General features: G+C 49.2%; 1 protein-coding gene across 1 annotated transcript; it reads right to left on the bottom strand.

Annotated features, from left to right (window-relative positions):
* Positions 1-13,060: 13,060 nt before the first annotated feature.
* LOC125623098 (zona pellucida sperm-binding protein 3-like) lies at positions 13,061-22,812 on the bottom strand. Its single transcript, XM_075120182.1, has 10 exons — positions 22,749-22,812; positions 21,257-21,450; positions 20,503-20,615; positions 19,335-19,426; positions 18,787-18,967; positions 18,187-18,295; positions 16,367-16,458; positions 14,902-14,999; positions 13,997-14,125; positions 13,061-13,292 (listed from the first exon to the last, which is right to left on the bottom strand). Exons 1-10 carry the CDS (start codon positions 22,810-22,812, stop codon positions 13,087-13,089), a joined length of 1,278 nt encoding a protein of 425 aa, XP_074976283.1. The 3' UTR covers positions 13,061-13,086.
* Positions 22,813-23,668: the final 856 nt, after the last annotated feature.

The raw sequence follows: 23,668 nt of genomic DNA, 5'->3' as shown, positions 1-23,668 counted from the left end.
TGCGTAGTGCAGAATGCTGGGCAGACCACATATTGGTAAGAGCAGTGCTCAACCTGCATATAGTCCCTTGACAGCATAGGTGTCCCAAACTTAATAGAACAGCCTTCAACAGGGCAAAGCTCAAGCACACTAACTATCAGGTGCAGTTTCAGAAGTCACTTGATGACAAGCTTTTTTCATGCCTGCCAATTCTTGGCAACCCAACAGAAAAATTGAACCAGTTCAAACATGTGATTATTGACACAGCTAAATCAGTGCTGGGGCCAAAGAAAATGGTGCTCCAGGATTGGTTCGATGAGAACAGCGAGGATATCTCCAAACTCCTAAGTGACGAGGAGAAAGCATTTGTTGAATGATGTGATAATCTCACTTCCATCTCAAAGAAAGATAGGTTTAAGTACCTACTGAGCAAGGCCCAGTCTGAACTGAGGAGAATGCAGGATGAGTGGTGGGAGAGGAAAGCTGCAGAAGTCCAGCATTACGCAGATACAAACAACGCAAAGGTGTTCTTTGACTCTCTCAAAGCAGTCTACAGACTATCTAAATCTGGCAAAGTCCCCTTGAACTTGGCAGAGAGCACAATTCTCATCAAAGACAAGGAGGGAATCGTACAGAGATGGACTGAACACTTCAATAGTCTACTCAATAGACCATCCACAGTCATTTGGTGTGTCCTTGATCATTTATCTGAGAAACCTATCAAAGAGGATCTCAATCTCCCTCCCTTCCAGTTGAGGAAGTTATAAAGCCATCTGTCATAAATATAAAGGGAAGAGTAAACACCTTTAAAATCCCTCCTGGCCAGAGGAAAAACCCTTTCACCTGTAAAGGGTTAAGAAGCTAGGATAACCTCGCTGGCACCTGACCAAAATGACCAATGAGAAGACAAGATACTTTCAAAAGCTGGGGGGAGGGAGAAACAAAGCCTCTCTCTCTGTGTGATGCTTTTGCTGGGGACAGAACAGGAATGGAGTCTTAGAACTTAGTAAGTAATCTAGCTAGATATGTGTTAGATTCTGATTTCTTTAAATGGCTGAGAAAATAAGCTGTGCTGAATGGAATGGATATTCCTGTTTTTGTGTCTTTTTGTAACTTAAGGTTTTGCCTAGAGGGATTCTCTCTGTTTTGAATCTAATTACCCTGTAATGTATTTACCATCCTGATTTTACAGAGGTGATTCTTTTTACTTTTTTTTTGTTTTGTTTTCTTTCTAACTCTTGGGAGTAAAGTTAGTTAAAAACCAGAGAGATTAGGATGACAGACTCCACGGTTCAACAAAAGCTGGAATTAGCCAGATTTGAGGCTGAGGAAAAACAAAAGGAACATGAAAGACAGGTAGAACTCAGACGGATGGAGATGGAGGAGAAGGAAAAAAAGAGAGGAAACATGCACTGGAGATGGAGAAGGCAAAGGCTCAGCAGAATATACCAACAAACCCTAACAATCCTTCTCCAGGTACCACTTCCCATCCCAGAAAGTTCCCCACCTACAAGGCAGGCGATGATACCGGGGCCTTCTTAGAAAACTTTGAAAGGGCCTGCCTTGGGTACAGCATCTCTACAGACCAATACATGGTAGAGCTGAGGCCGCAGCTCAGTGGACCCTTAGCTGAGGTGGTGGCTGAAATGCCTAAGGAACACATGCACAAGTATGAACTGTTTAAAACCAAGGTGAGAGTCCGAATGGGGCTAACACCCGAGCATTCCCATCAGTGGTTCAGAGCCCTAAGGTGGAAACCAGACGTGTCATTTACCCGACATGCCTACCACATTGTGAAACATTGGGATGCCTGGATATCGGGAGCAAGTGTTAAATCTCCAGAAGATTTGCCCTTCCTAATGCAAATGGAGCAGTTCTTAGAGGGTGTTCCTGAGGAAATAGAAAGCTACATCCTAGATGCGAAACCCAAAACTGTAATCGAGGCGAGGGAGATTGGAGCCAAATGGGTGGAGGTGGCAGAAAAGAAAAAAAACTGGTCGCAGTTGGTGTGGATACCAGAAGGGACAACCTCAGACCACACCCTACTACCAGGGGCAGCCCAAGGCCCCACCTACCCCCCAAGGAACCCTCCAGCCACCTTATTGTCCCACCACACCGTTCTCCAGCAACCCCCCTCGCCCCAGTGACCCGTCAGCTGGACGATGTTTTAAATGTAACGAGCTGGGGCATGTAAAGGCCAACTGCCCCAAGAAACCCAACAGATTACAGTTCATTGCACTGGAATCACACCAGAGGTCCACAGGCCCAGATACCTCCCAGATACCCTTGGAGCAGAGGGAAACTGTGAGTGTAGACGGGAAGAAGGTCACCGCGTGGAGGGACACCAGAGCACAAGTGTCAGCTATCCATGCTTCCTTAGTGGACCCCAATTTAATCAACCCAGAGATCCAAGTGACGATTCAACCCTTCAAGTCCAACTCTTTCAATTTGCCTACAGCCAAGTTGCCTGTCCAGTACCAGGGCTGGTCAGGAACATGGACTTTTGCAGTCTATGATAATTATCCCATCTCCATGCTGTTGTGGGAAGACCTGGCCAATCATGTGAAGCAGGCCAAGCGGGTGGGAATGGTCACTCGCAGCCAGGCTAAACCAGCTGTCCCGCCTAGCTCTGTTCCGGAAACTTCGACCAGGACCTGGTCCGAGGTGATGGACCCGGACCCCAGGCCAATGTCTGCAACGGCAGTAGTGGACCCAGTCCCAGAGACCCGGACGGAACCAGCCCCAGAACCGGAACTGGTGGAACAACCAGCACCAGACCCACTGCCAGCACTGAACCCAGTACTTGCAACCTCAACACCAGAGGGCCTCACTGAACCTGAACCGGCAGCAGCCGATAACCCTACACAAGAGGCTCAGCCGGAGCCTGAATCCCAACATAGTGCACCAGTGGAGAGCGGTTCACAGTCAACGGAAACAGCCCCAACCCCTACATCGCTTCCAGAGGGACCAAGCCTAGGTCCACAATCCAGTGAGGAACTGATGTCTCCAGCATCAAGGGAACAGTTCCAGACCAAACAGGAAGCAGATGAAAGCCTCCAGAGAGCTTGGATGGCGGCACGGAGCAACCCACTGCCTCTCAGCTCTTCTAATCGATCCAGGTTTGTTGCAGAAAGAGGACTTTTATACAAGGAAACTCTTTCTGGTGGACAGGAGGAAGACTGGCATCCTCAGAGACAGTTGGTAGTTCCAACTAAGTACCAGGTCAAGCTCTTGAGCTTAGCCCACGATCATCCTAGTGGCCATGCTGGGGTGAACAGGACCAAAGACTGTTTGGGGAGGTCATTCCACTGGGAGGGAATGGGCAAGGATGTTTCTATCTATGTCCAGTCTTCTGAGGTGTGCCAAAGAGTGGGAAAACCCCAAGACCAGGTCAAAGCCCCTCTCCAGCCACTCCCCATCATTGAGGTTCCATTTCAGCAAGTAGCGGTGGATATTCTGGGTTCTTTTCCGAAAAAGACACCCAGAGGAAAGCAGTACATACTGACTTTCATGGATTTTGCCACCCGATGGCCGGAAGCAGTAGCTCTAAGCAACACCAGGGCTAAAAGTGTGTGCCAGGCACTAGCAGACATTTTTGCCAGGGTAGGTTGGCCCTCCGACATCCTCACAGATGCAGGAACTAATTTCCTGGCAGGAACTATGGAAAGCCTTTGGGAAGCTCATGGGGTAAATCACTTGGTTGCCACTCCTTACCACTCCTTACCAAACAAATGGCATGGTGGAGAAGTGTAATGGGACTTTGGGGGCCATGATATGTAAATTCATAAATGAGCACTCCAATGATTGGGACCTAGTGTTGCAGCAGTTGCTTTTTGCCTACAGAGCTGTACCACATCCCAGTTTAGGGTTTTCACCATTTGAACTTGTATATGGCACAAGGATAAGGGGCCATTACAGTTGGTGAAGCAGCAATGGGAGGGATTTACACCTTCTCCAGAAACTAACATTCTGGATTTTGTAACCAACCTACAAAACACCCTCCGAACCTCTCTAGCCCTTGCTAAAGAAAACCTCCAGGATGCTCAAAAAGAGCAAAAAGCCTGGTATGATAAACATGCCAGAGAGCATTCCTTCAAAGTAGGGGACCAGGTCATGGTGTTAAAGGTGCTCCAGGCCCACAAAGTGGAAGTGTCATGGGAAGGGCCATTCACGGTCCAGGAGCACCTGGTAGCTGTTAATTATTTCATAGCATTCCCCACCTCCAACCGAAAGCCTAAGGTATACCATATTAATGCTCTAAAGCCCTTTTATTCCAGAGAATTAAAGGTTTGTCAGTTAACAGCCCAGGGAGGAGATGACGCTGAGTGGCCCGAAGGTGTCTACTACGAAGGGAAAAGTGCTGGTGGCGTGGAAGAGATGAACCTCTCCATGACCCTTGGGCATATGCAGTGACAGCAGATCAAGGAGCTGTGCACTAGCTACACGCCGATGTTCTCAGCCACCCCAGGACTGACTGAACGGGCATTCCACTCCATTGACACAGGTAATGCTCACCCAATTAGGGTCCAACCTTACCGGGTGTCTCCTCAAGCTAAAACTGCTATAGAATGGGAGATCCAGAATATGTTACAGATGGGTGTAATCCGCCCCTCTGGCAGTGCATGGGCATCTCCAGTGGTTCTAGTTCCCAAACCAGATGGGGAGATACAGCATTTAGCTTACGGTAGTCCACGCAAAAATGTAACTCGTCCCGACAACTATCCAGTGCCATGCACAGATGAACTATTAGAGAAACTGGGATGGGCCCAGTTCATCTCTACCTTGGACTTAACCAAGGGGTACTGGAAGGTACCGCTAGATGAATCTGCCAAGGAACGGTCAGCCTTCACCACACATGTCAGGCTGTATGAATTTAATGTACTCCCTTTTGGGCTGCGGAATGCACACGCCACCTTCCAAAGACTTGTAGATGGTCTCCTAGCGGGATTGGGAGAATATGCAGTTGCCTACCTTGACGATGTGGCCATATTTTCGGATTCCTGGGCAGAACACCTGGAACATCTACAAAAAGTCTTCGAGCGCATAAGGGAGGCAGGACTAACTGTTAAGGCTAAGAAGTGTCAAATAGGCCTAGACAGAGTGACTTACCTTGGACACCAGATGGGCCAAGGAACTATCAACCCCCTACAGGCCAAAGTGGATGCTATTCCTGGGCAGAACACCTGGAACATCTACAAAAAGTCTTCGAGCGCAACCCCCTACAGGCCAAAGTGGATGCTATCCAAAAGTGGCCTGTCCCAAAGTCAAAGTTCAGGAGTTCAGTCCTTCTTAGGCTTGGCCGGTTATTACAGACGATTTGTACCGCAATACAGCCAAATCGCCGCCACACTGACAGACCTAACCAAAAAGAAACAGCCAAATGCTGTTCAGTGGATCAAAAAGTGTCAGAAGGCCTTTAACAAGCTTAAAGTGACACTCATGTCCGACCCTGTACTAAGGGCCCCAGACTTTTACAAACCATTCCTAGTAACCGCAGATGCGTCCGAGCATGGTGTGGGAGCAGTTTTAATGCAGGAAGGATTGGATCAAGAATTCCACCCTTTAGTGTTTCTCAGCAAGAAGCTGTCTGAGAGGGAAAGCAACTGGTCAGTCAGTGAAAAAGAATGTTACGTCATTGTCTATGCTCTGGAAAAGCTATGCCCATATGTTTGGGGATGGCATTTCCACCTGCAAACCGACCATGCTGCGCTACGGTGGGTTCATACTGCCACGGGAAATAACAAAAATCTTATTTGGTGGAGTTTAGCTCTCCAAGATTTTGATTTCAACATCCAACACATCTCAGGAGCTTCTAACAAAGTGGCTGATGCACTCTCCCTTGAAAGTTTCCCAGAATCAACTGGTTCAAATCGTCCTTGAGATGTGGAAAATATTGTTAGTCTTTATACAGTTAGTAGTATATTTAGAGGTGCATGTGTTTTATTAACTCTGTTTTCTCCTAGAGCTCCAGGAAGAAATCCCAGCCAGCGTTTCACCCTATCTGTGATTTGGGGTGTGTGTCATAAATATAAAGGGAAGGGTAAAACACCTTTAAAATCCCTCCTGGCTAGAGGAAAAACCCTTTCACCTGTAAAGGGTTAAGAAGCTAGGATAACCTTGCTGGCATCTGACCAAAATGACCAATGAGGAGACAAGATACTTTCAAAGCTGGAGGTGGGGAGAATCAAAGGCTCTCTCTGTCTGTGTGATGCATTTGCTGGGAACAGAAAGGAATGGAGTCTTAGAACTTAGTAAGTAATCCAGCTAGATATGCGTTAGATTCTGATTTCTTTAAATGGCTGAGAAAATAAACTGTGCTGAATGGAATGGATATTCCTGTTTTTGTGTCTTTTTGTAACTTAAGGTTTTGCCTAGAGGGATTCTCTATGTTTTGAATCTATTTACCATCCTGATTTTACAGATGTGATTCTTTTTACTTTTTCTTCTATTAAAATTCTTCTTTTAAGAAACTGAACGCTCTTTCATTGTTCTTAAGATCCAAGGGTTTGGGTCTGTGGTCACCTATGCAAATTGGTGAGGATTTTTATCAAACCTTCCCCAGGAAAGGGGGTGTAAGATTTGGGAAGATTTTGGGGGGAAAGACGTTTCCAAACGGACTCATTCCCAGTAACGGGTGTTAGATGTTTGGTGGTGGCACCGAAAGTCCACGGGCAAAAGGTAAAATAGTTTGTACCTTGGGGAAGTTTTAACCTAAGCTGGTAAAAGTAAGCTTAGGAGGTTTTCGTGCAGGTCCCCACATCTGTACCCTAGAGTTCAGAGTGGGGAAAGAACCTTGACACCATCAAACAACTGAACTCTGGCAAAGCCTCCGGAAAGGATGGCATCCCAGCAGAATTGTATAAAGTAGCCACCCCAAGGCCATCAAAGTGTTTCATGACAACTTGAGTAGCATTTGGGAGGAAGAAGAAATGCCACAAGGCTTCAAAGATGCTATTATTGTATCACTGTTCAAATATAAAGGCAGCAAAGCTGATTGTGGAAACTGCAGAAACATTGCTCTCCTCTGTACAGCAGGGAAAATACTAGCTTGCATTCTACTGAACAGACTCATTGCAAACATCACTGAGGAGAATCTTCCAGAAGCACAGTGTGGTTTCAGACCAGGTTGTAGTACTATGTGTAATGCCGACAGACCCCGGTCGTCAGCAGGAGGGATTGAACCTCTGGAGCTTAGTGCATGAGCCTCTACCGCATGAGCTAAAAGCCAACTGCCTGTTACCTAAGGCTGTAGAGAAGACTCGTTTAACTTTCTCTCTAAGTGGTCTCGGTGCCACTAGATGGGTCAGAACACCACACCCAGGAGGTGTGTGGGTTACATATGGACATGATCTTTGTCATAAGGCAGGTTCAGCAAAAATGTTCAGAGCAGAACACGTACTTGTATGCAGTTTTCATTGATTTGACCAAAGCTTTCGATGTGGTCAACAGAGGGGGATCTATGGGCTATTCTGCATAAACTGGCTGCCCAAAAAAGGTTGATACAAATCAACCATCTGTTCCATGACCACATGCCATTGCAAGTACTCGCCAGTGGTGACTTTTCCGATGCGTCTGAAATCTCAAATGGAGTGAAGCAAGGTTGCATACTTGTTTTTTGCGGGTCTCCTCAGTCATGCAACAAGATGACTTGGATCAGGTGATATACATCTACTCGATGGCTCCCTCTTTGAAAGACTCAGTGCTAAGACCAAGACACTGGAGAGGCTTTTCACTGAGGCCCTTTTTGCAGATGACTGTGCCTTGATGGCCCATAGACATGATGACCTTCAGATCATCGTTGATAGATTTTCTGAAGCATCTCAGCTCTTTGGTCTCATCATCAGTCTCAGGAAGACCAAGGTCTTGTTCCAACCAGCACCTCATTCCAATGCCCCAGTGCCAGCCATCTTCATCCAAGGCACACAGTTGAAAAATGTGGAGCAGTTCAAGTATTTGGGCAGTACCATCTTGAGTAACGGTACCCTCAATAAGGAAATTTCCTCCAGAATTAGTCAAGCCACTTATGGAAAAGCTGCTAGGAAAAGGTGCATCTGATCAAAGGTAAACATACCTAGCCCAGACAGCACAGATCACAGCCCTCTAGGAAAAGGGGGCAAGGAAGCACTCAGTGCTAGGAGAGGGAAGTATCAGGTAACCCCAAAAAGGGAGCTGGATTTTCTGTATATGTACAGTCCTGGGGTTGAGAGACCACTCCCCAAAGGGCCAGCCAATGGGCAGGATCCCCCTGAACACCTATCTTGCCAGACCCTGAGGCATTAAAATTCCAGAAACATGATTAAATTAAGAGCCCACACAGAGGGGAACACTGGAGGGAAAGAAAAGCCAGTGATTGATTACATGGAAGAAAGTCGAAGGACACCATGTGTAATGAACAAACTAACCTCAAACTGAACAGATGGCATGGTATCATAAAGATACTTGTAAACGCACATCTGTGATACAAATTTTGGTATTAATGTTAAGTTTTGGGGATAAGAATTTTGACACAGATGTTAAACCTTATGATAATGCTACTTTATAATTAATACCTGTAAACAGACTTAAAGCATACCACAACAGAGAAACCATAACAAACCTGGTTTGCTGGGTGAGGGGGAAACTGAGGCACGCTGCCTCAAAGCCTTAATAGCTATTTCCTGAGGAGACTGAAACCAATGGGGCAAACCCAAACCCTAATGAAAATGGCCAGATCCCTCATACTGACCCAGTATTATCCGAGGACAGGAAAATAGAAAATATGGGTAACGAACCACCAGTCTTAAGAAGGTCCCAGAGGTCTAATAAGGGTGTACTTCCTGTTAGACTTAGAGATAATTATGTTATTGGTTCTATGTAGTGTTTTAATGAATATTGTTATGTATAGTATGAAGAAGTAGATGTGAAATGTTAAATATGTTAAATGTTCTTTTGCTAATTGTTAATGGGTTTTTAATATAACATGATGTGGATATATGGTGTTAATACGGGGCCCGGATGTACTGGTGTGAATATTGTGGCTGTGGCAGAATTCTAGCAAGGGGGAATGTACGGGGACTGTTGCCCCCTTACTAACATTCAGTGGGGGTGTTTTGTTTGGCTAGCTCCCAGTACTAAAAGGGGAAGGGTAGATGGGAAATCAGGACCCTGAGATGGACAGCCCCCAGGAACAATGGGGAGAGGCCAATGCTGCAGGTCAGCCTGAATGACAGGGTGGGCGGGCTAATCAGGGAGTCAAGAGGCCAGGGAGGTCCCGTCCTCCGTGTCAGCTGGATTTGCCTGGGTCAGACAGAGTGGGGCCGAGCTAAGCAGAAAGCAGGGGCCCGAGCTGCGCTGGGGAGCAGAGCTGGGCCAGATCCAGAGGGACCAGAAAAGCAGCCCAGAGAGAGCAGACCCTGTCCTGGGAGCAGAGCTGCAGCAACCAGAGTCAGAGGGGCCAGAGAAGCAGCCCAGGGAGCTGCAGGCAGAGCAGCAGCAGTGCAGAGACCGAGTGGTGGGGCTGGAGCAGTCCGGAGCTGGGTGCGGTGAGCAGCTGGGGAGAGCGAGGGGGACCCTGGGCAGCGGGCCCTGCACAGGGAGACGCCTCAGCCAAGAGGCTCTGCAGGCCAGGCTTAGATTGTAACCCCGACAGGGTGGGGGCGACACTGGGCAGAAGGGTCCTACCACTTAGAGCCTGAGAGCGTGTGGCCACCACCAGAGCAAGTGTCCAACCCACAGCATCCCTGCAGCACAGCCAGGGCCGGAGCAGGGGGCCTGGGACTTACAAGGAGCAGACTGTGAACTGCCTGGACAATCCAGAGATACCGTTTGTGATGTTCCCTGCCACAGAGCGGGGTGATGTGTTTCCTTTAACCTTTCCCATTTTTCCTTATTCCTTTTTAAACTAATTGTTGATTAAATAAATTGTATTTGCTTTAAATTGTATGTAATGATCAGTGGGTCAGGGAAGTGTCCAGTGCAGAGAGAGTACCCTGCAGTGGGGACACCCTAGCCCTTGTCGTAGGTGACCACAGTCGGGTTAGGGGGTCGAGCCCCCCAGGAATCCTGGGCCCAGCCTCGTTGGGGTTACGAGGCCTCTGCCAGACAGGAGAGTGGGGAGGAAGGCCTCCGGGTAAGGGAAGTGGGAGCGAGGACTCAGATCCTTCCACTAGCGCATTGCACCGGGGTAATGCAGAAGCCAGGAAAGTTCTCCACAAGAGCAGGGCCATTCCCCCGCTTACACATGGGCAGACAATACCATTAAAGTGGGAGTCAAATCTAGGCATTTCTGAGGAAGGAGGCAGAGATTCAGGGGCTGCGGCTGCTGTTGTTGGTGTGCGTACAAGCCCCTTTTCTTACCCGACAGAAGCATCGATCTCCTGTGTCGCCATGAAGCAGCAGCAGCAAACGAGGGGAAATTACCATGGCCAGCAATGAAACTGACTGGCAAAAGGGTGTTTACCTGCATGCCCTAGAGAGAGCACATATTTGTACTAAGTAAACAAAGGCTAACCTCCTCCTAATAGCAGCACCTTACCTGCGACTTGGACCACCACCACTAGCCATTTCCACACTGGAGTCCAGTTTAAATTAGCACCACTTTAAATTTGGTGAAACTGCTGAGAAGTTTGACATCATGAACATCTAGTAAGCAGTGTGTGCACATGTAAAAATGATGAAAGGGAGCATGGTCCAGTGCACAGGACAGAGGTCTACTCCCACCTCAGCAACTGACTTGCCCTGTAACATCATGCAAGTCACTTCTTATACTGTCCCTGATCAGCTTAGACTGTAAACTCTTGAGGGGCAAGGCTGGCTGAATGTTTGCCCAGACCCCAGCATGAAGGGACCACAGCTGAGATCAGGACTCCAAGGTGGTACTGGTATGGAAACAAAAAGTCTTAGTGGTGCACAAGTGTCATTTGTAAAGTCACGTGTGTACAAACAGCCAAAAAAGGCTGAGTACTTAAAAACTGAATGGTAACAGCCCATGAATCCCAGTGATTGAACCTGGTGATAGTCTGAACAAAAAGCTCCATGGGGGTGTTTAGTATCACACGGATTCAGACCGTCTAGATTACAGAATAAAATCCCAGGCATGTCACTACTGATTAGATGCCCCATCTCTGAATAATCAGTTCATGCAGAGGCTGCTTCGCCTTCCCCCTTCTCTTAAATTGCAGACTGGTTTTAGCACTCAATACCCTTGCTCTACAACGGCATGGGGGCTTCAGCTCCCAGCTACTGCCCGGAGTCAATGAAGGTGCCTCATGGCAAGTCTGCTGCTTTGCTTCTCCTTGAACTCAAGGATCCTCAGTTTCTCCCCTGCAAGGATGGGTTAGGTACCACCCTGCAGGGTTCACAGCAGAGAGGATAGTTATATGGCAAAAGCAGAGGCTTGGCTCTGACATAAGCCTTCCATGGAGGAACTTGAGCAACTCAGTTTATGGACCTCATTAGCTACATTTCCCAAACAGGGCTAGTTGTGCCCTAGCACTGGGAGGTAATGTGGTGTAGTGGTTACAGACCAGGCCTGGAGCCTCAGACTGTCTAGGTTTAAGCCCAGCTTGGCCCCTGGATGACCTGAGCCAAGTCATTTCCCCTCTGTGTATCCACTTAATGAGTGTTTGAGATCTAGTGCTCTCAGATGCTCTGATGGTATTTTGATAAACACCCTGGAAATGCCTTTGAAGAGAGGGTTTCCCCCCTATGATTGTAAGCCAGCTGAGGGTTGAGCAGGGCAGCCTTGCCCTAACTTTACAAGACTAGGGTAGAAGAGGTTAAGTGCAGAAGTTGTCTGGCACCATCTCCTTTTGAGGAAGGTCCTGAAGGCATTTTTCAGTTGTTTCCCCAGCTACAGTAGAACCTCAGAGTTATGAGGACCAGAGCTACAAACTGACCAGTCAACTGCACACCTCATTTGGAATTATGCAAGCAGCAGAGGGAAAAAAAAAAAGTAAAAATAAAAGGGAAAGTTCTGAAAAAAATTGACAAGCTATGGAACCTGTCTGTGCTGGTTTCATTTAAATTAAGATACTTAAAAGCAGTAGTTTTCTTCTGCACCATAAAGTTCCAAAGCTGTATTAAGTCAATGTTCAGTTGTAAACTTTTGAAAGAACCAATGTTTTGTTCAGGGTTACAAACAACCTCCGTTCCTGAGGTGTTTGTAATGGAGGTTTTACTGTATTCTCAACAGCACTTCAGCTCCTGTGGTTGGAGCAGTGAGTCCTGCTGCAGGCCAGTTACTGGCATGTAAGCTCACTGAGCGGGGTTTAAATTAAAAAAGGTTTAACTAGTAGTCCCCTCCAACACTGTCAAATCCAGTCCAACTCTACCCTTAGAAAGCCTCTGTCAGAGCTACTTTCCCTAGATCAGCAAGGGGCCCCACCAATGCCTTTAAGAAAAAAAAAACAACACAAAAACCAACCCCATGTTAAAAGATTGTCCTTGAGTCTTTTAAACTCATGTTGGCTTGCCCCATATTAAGTCTATTCAGGAGCTAGAATATTCTAATCTCACTTGTGCCTTCCAGAATAGCAAAGAGGGTTTAGCAGGACTACACCTGCACTTGGACATTACCAGTGCTAAACTGGCTTGTTATTTTTTTTGTTAAAGGTTAGACTAGTCAGACTGAGCCAAGTCCCTGACCTCCTCCTATGGGTCCTGACAATGACTTGAGTTACTGGATCTATAGCTGAAGGAGCAAGCCAGCTCAGCAGTTAGATCACATTTTAAGCAGGTCGGTCAGTGAGCTACAGCATTTTGAGCAGTTACTGGGACACCAGAAGGTTTTCTTGCTTGACATCCAGCATATGGAGTGTCCAGAGCATGGCCTCCCCAGGAAGGGGACATTCCCAGAGGTTGGTAGTGTCTTGGTTCCATTACTAATAGGGTCTAGGATCAAGCCTGAGTGAAGCTCTTCCACAAGGAGTATTTAGAGCCTTGCCCTGGCTCAGGCTAGTGAGGGAATATTGGTAGAGAAAGATGAAGTTTAGCTAGAAAGCAGCATGAGATATTCAAATGCAGCTTTCAACTTGCTGGTCCCCTTCCACCCCAGAGGCCCAGGAGCTCCCAGCCCAGCCATAAATGACATGCACACACCAGCTGGATTTGTTAAGGTTTTACTTGGATTCATTCCACATCTGCATTAATGCTTGCACACTCCTGTTCTGCAGTAACCAGCCCCTCTGTGCAGGAGTCTGCAGCCCCCCTGGTTCTGAAACAGAGCTTCTTGTGATGGCTATTGTACAGGCAGAAACCCAGGGACACTACAGCAATTAGAGCAACTTCCAGCAGCAGGGCACCAACAGGAGGTGGCATCACACTTGGTTTCCCTCCTGCAAGAGGAAAGTGTCAAGAGGCAGCTGGACATTGACAGCTTATTTCCCAAAGCCATCCATCCCTGCAACAATGGGCCATGTATCTTTTGGGAAACCCTTGGGTCAGGATGGGGTACAGGTGTGATGTTTGTGGGAGTTTAGTTATGTTGACAAGCCCATCATAATTGGGGTGGAAAGGACTAACTGCCCCTCACTGTGCTCAGGGAAGGCATCAAGCTAGTTATTTCTCCTCCCATTTTTGGCACCTCTGCCTCATAGAATTCTCAGGGGTGGCTCAGCTGGGCTTTAGACTAGCAAGCACCTGCTCTGACTTCCTTGGGGTTCTTTGCTCTTTAGAGAGGAGAAAGATTCCAGAGTGTACTAGGATTTAGAAGTTGGATTGAGGAGCTTGTGGGTGTCTAACTCCTCATGGAGAGGAGCTGTCTTCACCCAATGGCTCCCTTGGTTAAGGCAAGGCCAGTAGTGGGTGGGAAATCTGGAGGGGGTATGGCTGTAGCTGCCCACACCTACCCACTGAGTAGACACTTCAGTTCTCTTGAGCAAGGCACCAGACAGTTCAAACTCTGCTCCCCTCCCACTGGGCAACTGAGCTTTCTGGGGCTGTTGTACCAACTCCATTCCCTGCCTGTCAGGACTCCCCACTGTAGCCAGTGGTTGTCTGGTTGCTATGGAACACAGCTTCAACCCACGAGGGTAGTTACCTGTGTGACTCTGGATTGCGGGAAAGCCATTTGAGTCCCAGTCATAGCTTCCAGTCTTTGCAGCTAGTTTCTGCACCTTCAAGGGGCCAACAACAACAGCATGGACAAGTCCACCTTCCCTTGCAGAGCCTGGGGCAAATGGAGATGGGAAGCTTCAGATCCCTGGGGCAGCAAGTTATATGGGCCTGGCCCCACCTGCCATCACCCCCCCCCCCCCCATGAGCCTCCCCCAGCCCCACCTGCCACCCCCAGAGTATCCCCTGCTGCTCTGTGCCCCTTCACCAGCTACAGAAGAAGCAACACCAGCAGCAGAGGGAAGAGGCACACATGTGATGGCTGCTTCCCCCCCTCCCCACCACAAGGGAGGCAAGGGGGCTTCCTAAACCTGAGAGGGGCCTGGGGAGAACAGGACTGGAGTCCTGTGGCCCCAGCCCCAGGGCAGCCTGCCTGCACCCCCAGAGCTCTCCTCCCCAGTGCAATATAGGGAAACTGTTAGACACTTACTGTTTCTAGTACATATATAGGCTTACAAGCTATGTGTGGGGGTGGGAGGGACTTGGACCCCAAAATTTTACAAATCTGCTGCCCCTCCCAAAAAATACTGAACAATTTATCTCTTGCTTGGCCAGGAGCTTGTTTACACAGCTGGCTCTGAAGAGCTCAGCATCTCCTACCTCTTCCCTTTGCTTGGGGGAGAGCCCCATTACCAGGTCTCTACTTCACTAGAGCGGAGATGCTGGAATACTGATGCCATGTGACAATGAAAGCCACCTTTGCACCACAGGAGAAGGGGCACCCCAAACCAAGCCTGCCAGACTTGGCCAAGTCTCCACTATCAGGAACAATGACCACACAGAACATCCTGCCCCATCCCCACACACTTTCCTTCTCAACAGAAGTAGTACCTTCCAGGTCTCTCTTGTGGCGAGAGGTTGTGGCTTGGCATAGGGAGTCGCAGCAGCTACAGCCAGAGCTCAGAGAGGGACTGTCCAGGAGTTCCCACCTGTTGGAGGAGAGTAGTACAAAGGTGACTCACCCCTGCTGATCAACATCTCAAAAGTTGAGGAATTACATGGGATTGTGAGGTCCCTAGGCTCAGTCCCCAGGCAGCTTCTAACTCATCTGAGCACTGAGGCTCTTTCAGGAGAGCTAGGGCAAGGTTGAGCATCTGCTTGCAACAGGACTGGTGTGAAGATCAGCAGTTCTGTCTTAAGTGAGAGGCGCAGAGCAGGCATGGATAGTAGAGCTGCCTGGGAGCATTGTCCCTTGCAGCAAGGAGAAGTTGGGAGTGGTTGTAAGATACAAGCATGGTGTTTTAGGCTACATCTACACTGATCAGGGTGAGAATCCAGCTATGTACGTATGCCCACTAACTCGATAAGCAGCAGCACGTGTATGAACAGCGCTACTATCCAGAGGACAAACCCCACCTGACTCCACGGGTATGCCCGTGTTACAGCTTTGCTATGCCAGCACTAGTGCCATTGTGTCTGGCTGGCCTGGGACTCCACCCCCACGAGAGCTCTAGAGTGTCTAGAGACCAAGGTTTGCTTGGCCAGCTGCTGGTTTGCACCTGAACTTCAACCAATCTTGAGTGTTCAGACAAAATTCATGGACTCTGCAGCATAAGGACTGGTCATTGTCTGCCAAGGAAAGAAGTCCAGCACTGCATCCCAAGGGGGCTATTAGTCCTGAGCATGCTAGAAACCCTGGTAAAGCTCACTACCCATCACAGAGGGAAGCAGGTAGAGATCATGTGAATTGCCTGGTGCCTCTCTCAAGGCAGGCCTGGATTCCCCCTCTACACTTAGTGCTTGGCCTGTTCTTTGTTAGAACAAATCTCACTACTGCAAGAGCAGCCTGTACGCCATGTTTCTAGGGGCCATGTTCCCACCCTCATGAAAGGGTTGTGGGGGGGAACACTATGGCAGGACCTTTCTGTCCTGCTTTGAACCAAGTCACTTTGGCACAGCACTTGAAGCTAGGTAGTTTCCCTTGGTAGGTTTGCAAGGGAAACCAGCCTTTGCCACCATTCCCAATCTAATGGAGTTCACCTGAAGGCTTTTAGTGTTGTCCAGCTAGTCCCACCCAGTTTGTTGGCTTTGCCATTATAGTCTCTCCACCAGTGAGGTGGGAGAAATAAGGGTAATGAAGAAGCAAGTGGTATGAGCTAAAGTTGCTTTGGGCACTAGAGCCAAGTTTGTTGTCCACAAGAGAGTCTCCAGAGGACTGTTTGCAAGCATCTCTGCAGGTTGTTCCCTCCTGTATGGCACGTCACTGGGACATACCCATGTAGAACAACCAGATTCTGTTCTAGCTGGTTTAGTTTTAGAGAATTGCAATTCCTCCTTCTCCCCCAAGGGTCCTTACCTGTTGGTGTCCCTGTGAAATGAACAGGCCTTCCTTGTGGGATCCATGAGCACGCTGGGGTCCCAGACCAGCACCTGGCAGTGGAGATAGATCTTGGGGGGTGGGAGGGGAGAGAAGAGAAGAAAGCAGATTGAGATTATCCCCACTGCCTATCAGGAAGAAACATCCTTCACTGGTGGTGGGGGAAGCTGTGGGGGGTGGTGTTCAGGAGAGGAGAAAGAGCCCTACTCAGCATAGCTGCTCTGCTCAAGTGCAGTCCAGATACCAGGAGTCCCATTACAAGTCCCCCACATGCTGCCTTTCAGAGATGCTCTGGTTTGTGGATGGGTCTGTCATGACCCCATGCTTGCTATGAAGAAGTTAAATGGGGCTTCCAGGCAGTTGCCTATTTGTAGCCCCTAAAATGCTGCATTCATAGAGGAATTAGGCATCTAAAGTAGCAGTTAAGTGCTTAAATCCCAGAAGCAGGCTTTACTAGGCTTCACAGAAGCCCCACTGGGCTGTCCAACCTATAGGGGCCTAACCTTGCTCAGGACCTAGATTTCTGGCCTAAGTTCCTTAGGTTTCCATCTCTGGGCATGCACACTGCAGCCCAATGCTGGGCATCCAGCCCTAGAACAATGACCCGGGGATGAGGTGGAGGACACAGACCTGCTTGTAGGGCCTAGTCTGGTAAGCTTGCTTAGCCCCTACCTACTTATTGGGCCCCTAGAGGCATCCTGCGTGAGACATCTGGGGAAGGAGGAGCTTCCCTCCATTTTTAGCCCAGCACTTGGGATTAGGAGGACCACTCCTCCCCTCCCCCCCCCCCCACACCCCTGAGGGTAGAGGGGATTTGAACAGGGACCACTAGGCTTGTCTGAGAATCCCAAGCCCAGCTAGGTACTTCCCTGCAGATGGGATTTAGGTGCCTGTCTCCAAGAGAGGGATAGGTTTTTAGCAACCCCCTCCCAGTGGCTAATTTCAGCCAGGAGCTGCCTAGGGTGCTGGTTTTTGTGAATGCTATTCTGAGGTCTCCCCTCCCACAAACCATCCTTGTAGAGAGCCTGGGGGCCAATCAAGCTTTGTTAATTCCAGTGACTTCCTAGGAGCAGCAATGCTCAGCATCACCATGATGAAGCTTTGCGATACTAGCCTTGGGTGGCCAGAACATCCAGCTCTGGACTAACTAGGCCACTTCAATGTTAGTGAGAGTAACAAAGCAGCTGGTTGCATGGAATTTCTTTTGTGAAGGCCTGTTTGCTAGGAGCATAGCTGATGCCCTAGTTTGGAGGCAGGGCATGTCAGAGGCTAGATGCTGTCTGAAGGTGCCTTTCAGTGCTTAAGGCAGTGGTTCTCAACTCATGGCCTGCTGGTGGCCCAGTCAGCACACAGCTGCAGCCCATGTGACATCCTCAGGGCCATACATATGTTGTGTGGATGCAGCCCACATAACAGAGCTGCATGTGCAGCCCATAATGGTAAATAAGCCAGTGGTTCTCAACCTAAGGGAAGCATGCTGGTAGGGGAGTTAAATTTCTAGGCTTCACAGAAGTACATGAGAGGTGGAGTCTCCTCAGGTACTGTTTGCTAGGTTGTTGGATGATAAGTTGAGATAACTGTGCAGTTCTTAATGCGGTTGTGTGCCAGTTTCCACAAGCTAGAGTCTAGCTGAAACTAAAGCCATGAAGTGTTAATGGTGTGGAGCCGTTCACCAACCCATCAGTGAAAAATGAGTTCTAGCTTGAGCCATCTGCAAGTTGCATTCAGAGTATGCAGGCATTTGACATTCCAGCCCTCGAAGGAAGCTGTACATCTAATTCAGATTCTTAGTTACTTACATCAGAGTCCACACCTACAAATTCAAAGGCCTGCAGGGAGAGCTGGATAGCTTCAGGGGTCTGTCTGGGCAGGAACTGGGAGTTTGCCACCTTACCATCCACAAGGCACCTGGAACAGGAAGACAGTTAAATTCACTGGTCCAGGGACTGTTAGAGATAGAAGAACTGTTTAACCCTAGGAGAGGCCTACTGCATTATTCTCTCTCCACTTGCAGTCAGTAGTTTAAGAGCTTCAAAGACCTACACCAAGTGTTACAGAGCAATATGAACACGAAGTTGCCCTAGCAACAGCAAAGGCTTTGGATATATCAACTAACACTAGTGCCAGTGTGTCCAATTCTTTAAGGGGCCATGTGGTTACCAGAGGCTAAGCCAGATATCTTCATTTACTATTGTCTCTTGGTAGTCTGTGGCTTAGTTGGATCAGCTGGAGTCAGAGACCAGCCTCTCTCCCCCAAATCTAGGATTTATGTAGGAGCCTTCAGAACCCAGCATGTTCCATTACAATGGAGTTGGGGCAGTCCCAGGAGCATGTTTCACACCTTACTCCACTTCAGACATTCAAGCACCCCAGAGCTGTTGTCTCCTGGAGATAGTTACCCATGGTTTGCAATGATGCTATAGTTCCTCGGAGACTTGCTAAGTTCTGGGGTTGGGGTGGCAGTGCACTCATCTACAAAGATCTGCAGAGGCTGGTGGAAGGAACTCTTTACAGAAAACTCTATATGGATCTGAGAGCCTAGGAAGAAGATCTTGGAGTCTGATGGGGCACTGAAGTCCACTGCAAGAAAACAAGAATTAGTCAAAGTGCATGGTACAGAATGCTGGTCTCAGAAGGAGACTCCAAGCACAGAGCCTTCTGCACATGCCTGCAGGTTTTGGGGAGGAAATGGGGAGGGGTGTGTTCCAATGGGTATTCTTGTGAACACATTACAAAATCATGAGGCACAAGTCTTTGCTTCAGTAGTTTCCTAGAAGCTGAGATGGCAATGGTGCCAAGAGCCTAAGACGCCATCTTAGAGAGGCAAAGTGAGTATTGAGGTGGAGGGAACTGGGTTGGATGTTGCCTGAAGCTGCAGGAGATGCAGTCAGGATGGGCTGTGTGGGAGATCAGCTGGCACTGCCCACCCCTTCCCCAGGTGTCTTACCATTCATTAGGGTCACCGTGAACATTAGCACTCCAGAGGCAGACAGGTGGCCAGTCTCTGAAGGGATGTACATAGGAGTCAAGTGCCCTGCCCTAGGAGAGGCAGAAAAGGGTTACCCTACAGGGATCAGATTCTCATTCCCTCCCTAGGAAGAGGGAGTTCTCCCTGCTTGTATCAGGGAGTGCTAGGCCAGAGGCCATCTCAGCTGGACTGGAAAGCTGAAGTCACCCCAGCTCCATATCTTACTTAACAGAGGCTGCTCTAGAGCTGGAGTGAAGCTGACACTGGGCCACCCCTCATGTCCACAGGGGGCTTGCATATCCCAGGCTCACTTGCAGACAGTTTTTTGCAGGGTCAGCTCATGCTGGTGACCCCAACATGTGCTGCTGTGAAGATGTGGCACAGCAAGTCCCACAAGCATCACTAATATAGTTTGACTCCCACTGACACCCCCAGGCTGTCCCCTCCCACTGAGTCATTTCTCATCCACCTTCATTAGCTCCATCTTCCAGGTGGAGTCTCATTTGGATTCCTGGGCTCTAGACCCCCATTGTATTGGCTCTAGCATGAGAGGTCCTCAACTCCCTGGGCTGAGGTCTTGAGTTTTAACCCCCTGCCCCCAAAATATCATTGGAATGCATCCTGACAGGAGGGGCAGCATAAGACCCTCCAGTCCATTCACAGTTCATAGAGGCTCCTAAACACTCCTATCTTGCACCCAAGACGAATGCTTTACTAGTTTGTTAGTCTCTAAGGTGTCACAAGTACTCCTTTTCTTTTTGCTGAAACCTGTTACTAGCACTAGTGTCCCTTTGTCAGCAGTACTCAGGGCTGCCTGCTACCCTTCCCACCTCATGCCAAGCTGCCTGGCTCCTGGGGGTATTTTAGGTTCTATGTTACTAGGGATATAAGCCAGGTTTACTAGATGGCAATAGCCAGGACAACTCATCCCACATGAGCTTGCTTTGCTCCAACCCTGTGATCAACATCCCTTTGACAGTTGGGGTGCACATCACCCCCCACCCCAATCAGCTGGTTAGAGCCCTGTCTTGAATCCCTGCTGCTTTTTATGGGGTCCTATTGCCCCTCAGTGAAGCCCATGAGAGTCTGGGAAATTTTAGCATTAGTCCCTTAGGGTGCTAGCATAAGCTAAGTGCCGGCAGCTTACTCATAGTCAGTGCAGTTGATCCTCTCAGTGAAGGAGGTGGTATAGCGTCTGCCTGTGCCAGGGGAAGGCCTGTAGACCAGGTCCGTGAAGTATTCAATCATGTTCCCAGATGTCTGGAGATGTGTGCATGTGGGGGGGGAAGAAATCAGAGAGGGTGGCGGTCAGCACTAGCATCAGTTACAGCTTCCTCCTGTAGCTCTTGGCCTAGCAAAGTGGGAGGGTTGGTTCATTGCTAAGGAAGTGAAACAGTATTTCTGTTCCTTGAGACAAGCCCTTGCCCTAAGCAAGGGAGAGGGATGCTACTCCACACTGCCTCCCCCCCCAGCATTCCCTGGCAGGGCACCAGTCTGTTACTGGGAGTATTAAACTGGGAATATGGACAGAAGCCCAGCTAGGTAAGAGCCACTTGGGAGGGGCCTTTGCCATTTAGCATTTCTCCCCTCTGCCAGGGGAGCCAACATGCTGTTCAGGTAGTGGGCCAGGACCCAGCCTCCCCCTGGAACAGAGAATCAGGATCCAAATCCAAAGTAATAGGCCCTTGGGATATCCATTCACACAGCCATCCCTTCCCTTGCCAGTTCAGCACATGAGGGGGGACACTCTCTCAGACCCCTCACCCAGCAGGAGGGCAGTTTGTTCTCACCCACACAGCCAGAGTACGCAAAACGAGCCAGCTTGCAGGCATCCAAGCAGCAGACAGCACCTTACTGCTCAGAACACAAGGCTGCGCCCCAGCTAAGGTTCTCTCACTCACCAGCCGAGAGAAGCCACAGTCCTTCAGGCGGTACTGGAAGTGCAGAAAGCCCTGCAGGTCATTGATGGAGTAGAGGCAGCTGCCCAGGTGCACAAGTTGTGGATCCAGCAGGAGTCCATTTCCCAAGGGGTCTATCTTTACAGCCAGGTGGATGCTGGTTTTATTGCACTCGTAGAGCACAGAGTTAATGGGTGCTAGAGGAGAGTGAGCCGACTTGACATAACCCTCTGGGGAGGCCCCCAGAGACAATCTTTCCCCCAGACCTCCTGTAATCCCACCAGGTGGCAGGCCCTCTGGACAAGAATGTCAGAGGAGTCCTCCTTGGGAGGAGCCATTGGCTTAGCTAGCAAAATGATCAGATAGCCAGCCCTTCAGAACCTTTGCTGTTACTAGAAAGGAGCCAGCACCTGGAGGTTTGACTGCCCAGGCTCTTTGACCCTCTAGCTAGAGGATCTGGCTTCAGTGCCATTATCTGTAATTAACAGATAAATTTCATGCAGTTGGTTCACTGTTGGCCTCACTCCCCTTGAAGATAGGGGTGTGTCACCATCCCGTGGTCACAAATGCCATTGTGCTTGTTACTTTATTAAAAAGAAGTCTTTTACCCCCACCCTACCCATCACCTGGGGACTTCCAGGGAACTCTTAGAGCCTGTCCCTGCTGGTCAGGCTCCTTTAAGGAAAGGAAACCCTTCCTTGGTGCTCTGCAGCTGGAGAGCCCTTGGGCAAAATCATGGGTGCTCAGCAGCCAGCACCAACCAGTGGGTGGGAGGGAGAGGAACAGGGCAGAAGGAGGCAGAGCAAGGGTGGGGTGTGCTCAGAGTCCAGGGGAGGGGCAGAAGAGGGGGCCCTGGGGCCCCCACCCAGAAAGAAGAAGGTCAGCACCTGTGGGGTAAAGGGTTACAGCTGTTCAAGATGCTTCTGTAGCCAAGCATGAGACAGCACCAAGTTCTCATTAGCCTTCAAAGTGACACTGCTGTAGCTACCAGAATTGGCTACAGCTGGTGAAGAGCTAGTGTTAGATATCACTCCCAGCACAAGCAGGAGCTCACTCTGCAAAAAGGAGCTGGCAAGCCGAGTCTCGGAAATAGCCTGCAGGCAGCTTTCAGGTTGGGTTACTGCATTTACAACCTTAATTGCAAAGGTCAAAGAAGCAGGGTCAAAGCAAAGGTCCCCCTTTAGAGAGCAGTCAGCGTTGGCAGCTCTAGTGAGCTTAGAACTAGAGTTAGGACATGGGAGGTTTCTTACAGCCAGCCCCTGGAGTCAAGTTATTGCCTGAGACTCAACTTCACTGGAGAGCGAAGTGATTTGGTTGCTGAGACAAGCTTTGAAACAGAAGGTTCAAAAGCTAGAGGGCAGATAACAAGTGTGTTTAAAAACAAAATACCCTTGATTTTTGAACACTGAAGTTGGTATCACTGAGTACTGGACCTTAGCTCAGAACCCCCATGGGGGGGAGATGGGGACAGACAGACTTATCACCACACACTTACCTCTCTGAGCAGCAAGAGCTGAGCTCCAGATGAGCACCCCCAGAAATGCTTTCCACAGCCCCATGATGCTAGTAACCCACACTCAGGTTAGCAGGAAGGCAACATACCTCTAGCTCCTGGGGAGAAGCTATATATACCCATCTAGTGATAGGCTACTGCTGTGATCAGAGCCACCTCCTTAACCTCCACAAGCAGCCCCAGCCAGGAGCCGCAGAATGCAGCATTCAACTCAGGTGCTGGGCATTCTTCATCTTCCTCCCCATCAGGAGAGCCAGCTTTCAGGCCCCCACAGACAAACCCAACTGTCTCCAGGCAAAAGGGCTGCTCAGCTAGTCCTAGGCCCAGAGAGCAGGCAGAAGTGTCACCTACAGATGTGGGCAGGGCTCTTGGCTGCTGTCCTATGCTTTTGCTATGCCTCATCCAAGTCAGGGGTAAGTTGGGCAGGTATCAAGGTGCACCCCCCCCCCCCCCCCGAGCAGGCTGCAGGACTGGGGCTGTGTGCTGTAAGTTCTTTGCACCAAGGACTGCACCTTCAGAAGTGTTTGTATAGCACCCAGCACAACAGGGCCTGATTCGGATGAGGGCCTCTGCGTGCTACTGCTAATTTATAATAAGGGCAGCAGTGTAGATGGAAGACTTTCATAGGAAAAGAAGAGGTGCTGTAAGAAGTGAGCTGTTTTCTCTCCTCTCCAGTGAGTTAGCACAGAGCTGCCACACGAGGAGGCACTGTCTTTTGGGTGACCCATAAAGCTGATGTCCTAACTGGTTGGAGTAATTAAAATCCCAGGGCACTTTCTGCAAAAGGAAGGTGGGGTCTAGCCACGTATCCACCCAGGTACCTGTATTCTGCTTCCCTGAAGTCATCCCTGCAGTGTCACCTGGAGAGGACACTCTCATTCCCTGTCCTAAAATGACCCTGC

Source organism: Caretta caretta, chromosome 15 (assembly GCF_965140235.1).
Source record: "Caretta caretta isolate rCarCar2 chromosome 15, rCarCar1.hap1, whole genome shotgun sequence".
NCBI lineage: Eukaryota > Metazoa > Chordata > Testudines > Cheloniidae > Caretta > Caretta caretta.
Note: the sequence above shows the minus strand (reverse complement) of the source record. Positions and strands in the feature narration are given on the sequence as shown.

Bases quoted from the DNA above. Each gene is read 5' to 3' on its own strand.
- LOC125623098 (XM_075120182.1), bottom strand. From the start codon at position 22,812: ATGGGGCTGTGGAAAGCATTTCTGGGGGTGCTCATCTGGAGCTCAGCT. The intron at 21,451-22,748 runs GTAAGTGTGTGG...ACTCTCCTCTAG, and splicing joins AGCTCTTGCTGCTCAGAGAG to CACCCATTAACTCTGTGCTC. The intron at 18,968-19,334 runs GTAAGACACCTG...GTTTTCTTGCAG, and splicing joins CACGGTGACCCTAATGAATG to TGGACTTCAGTGCCCCATCA.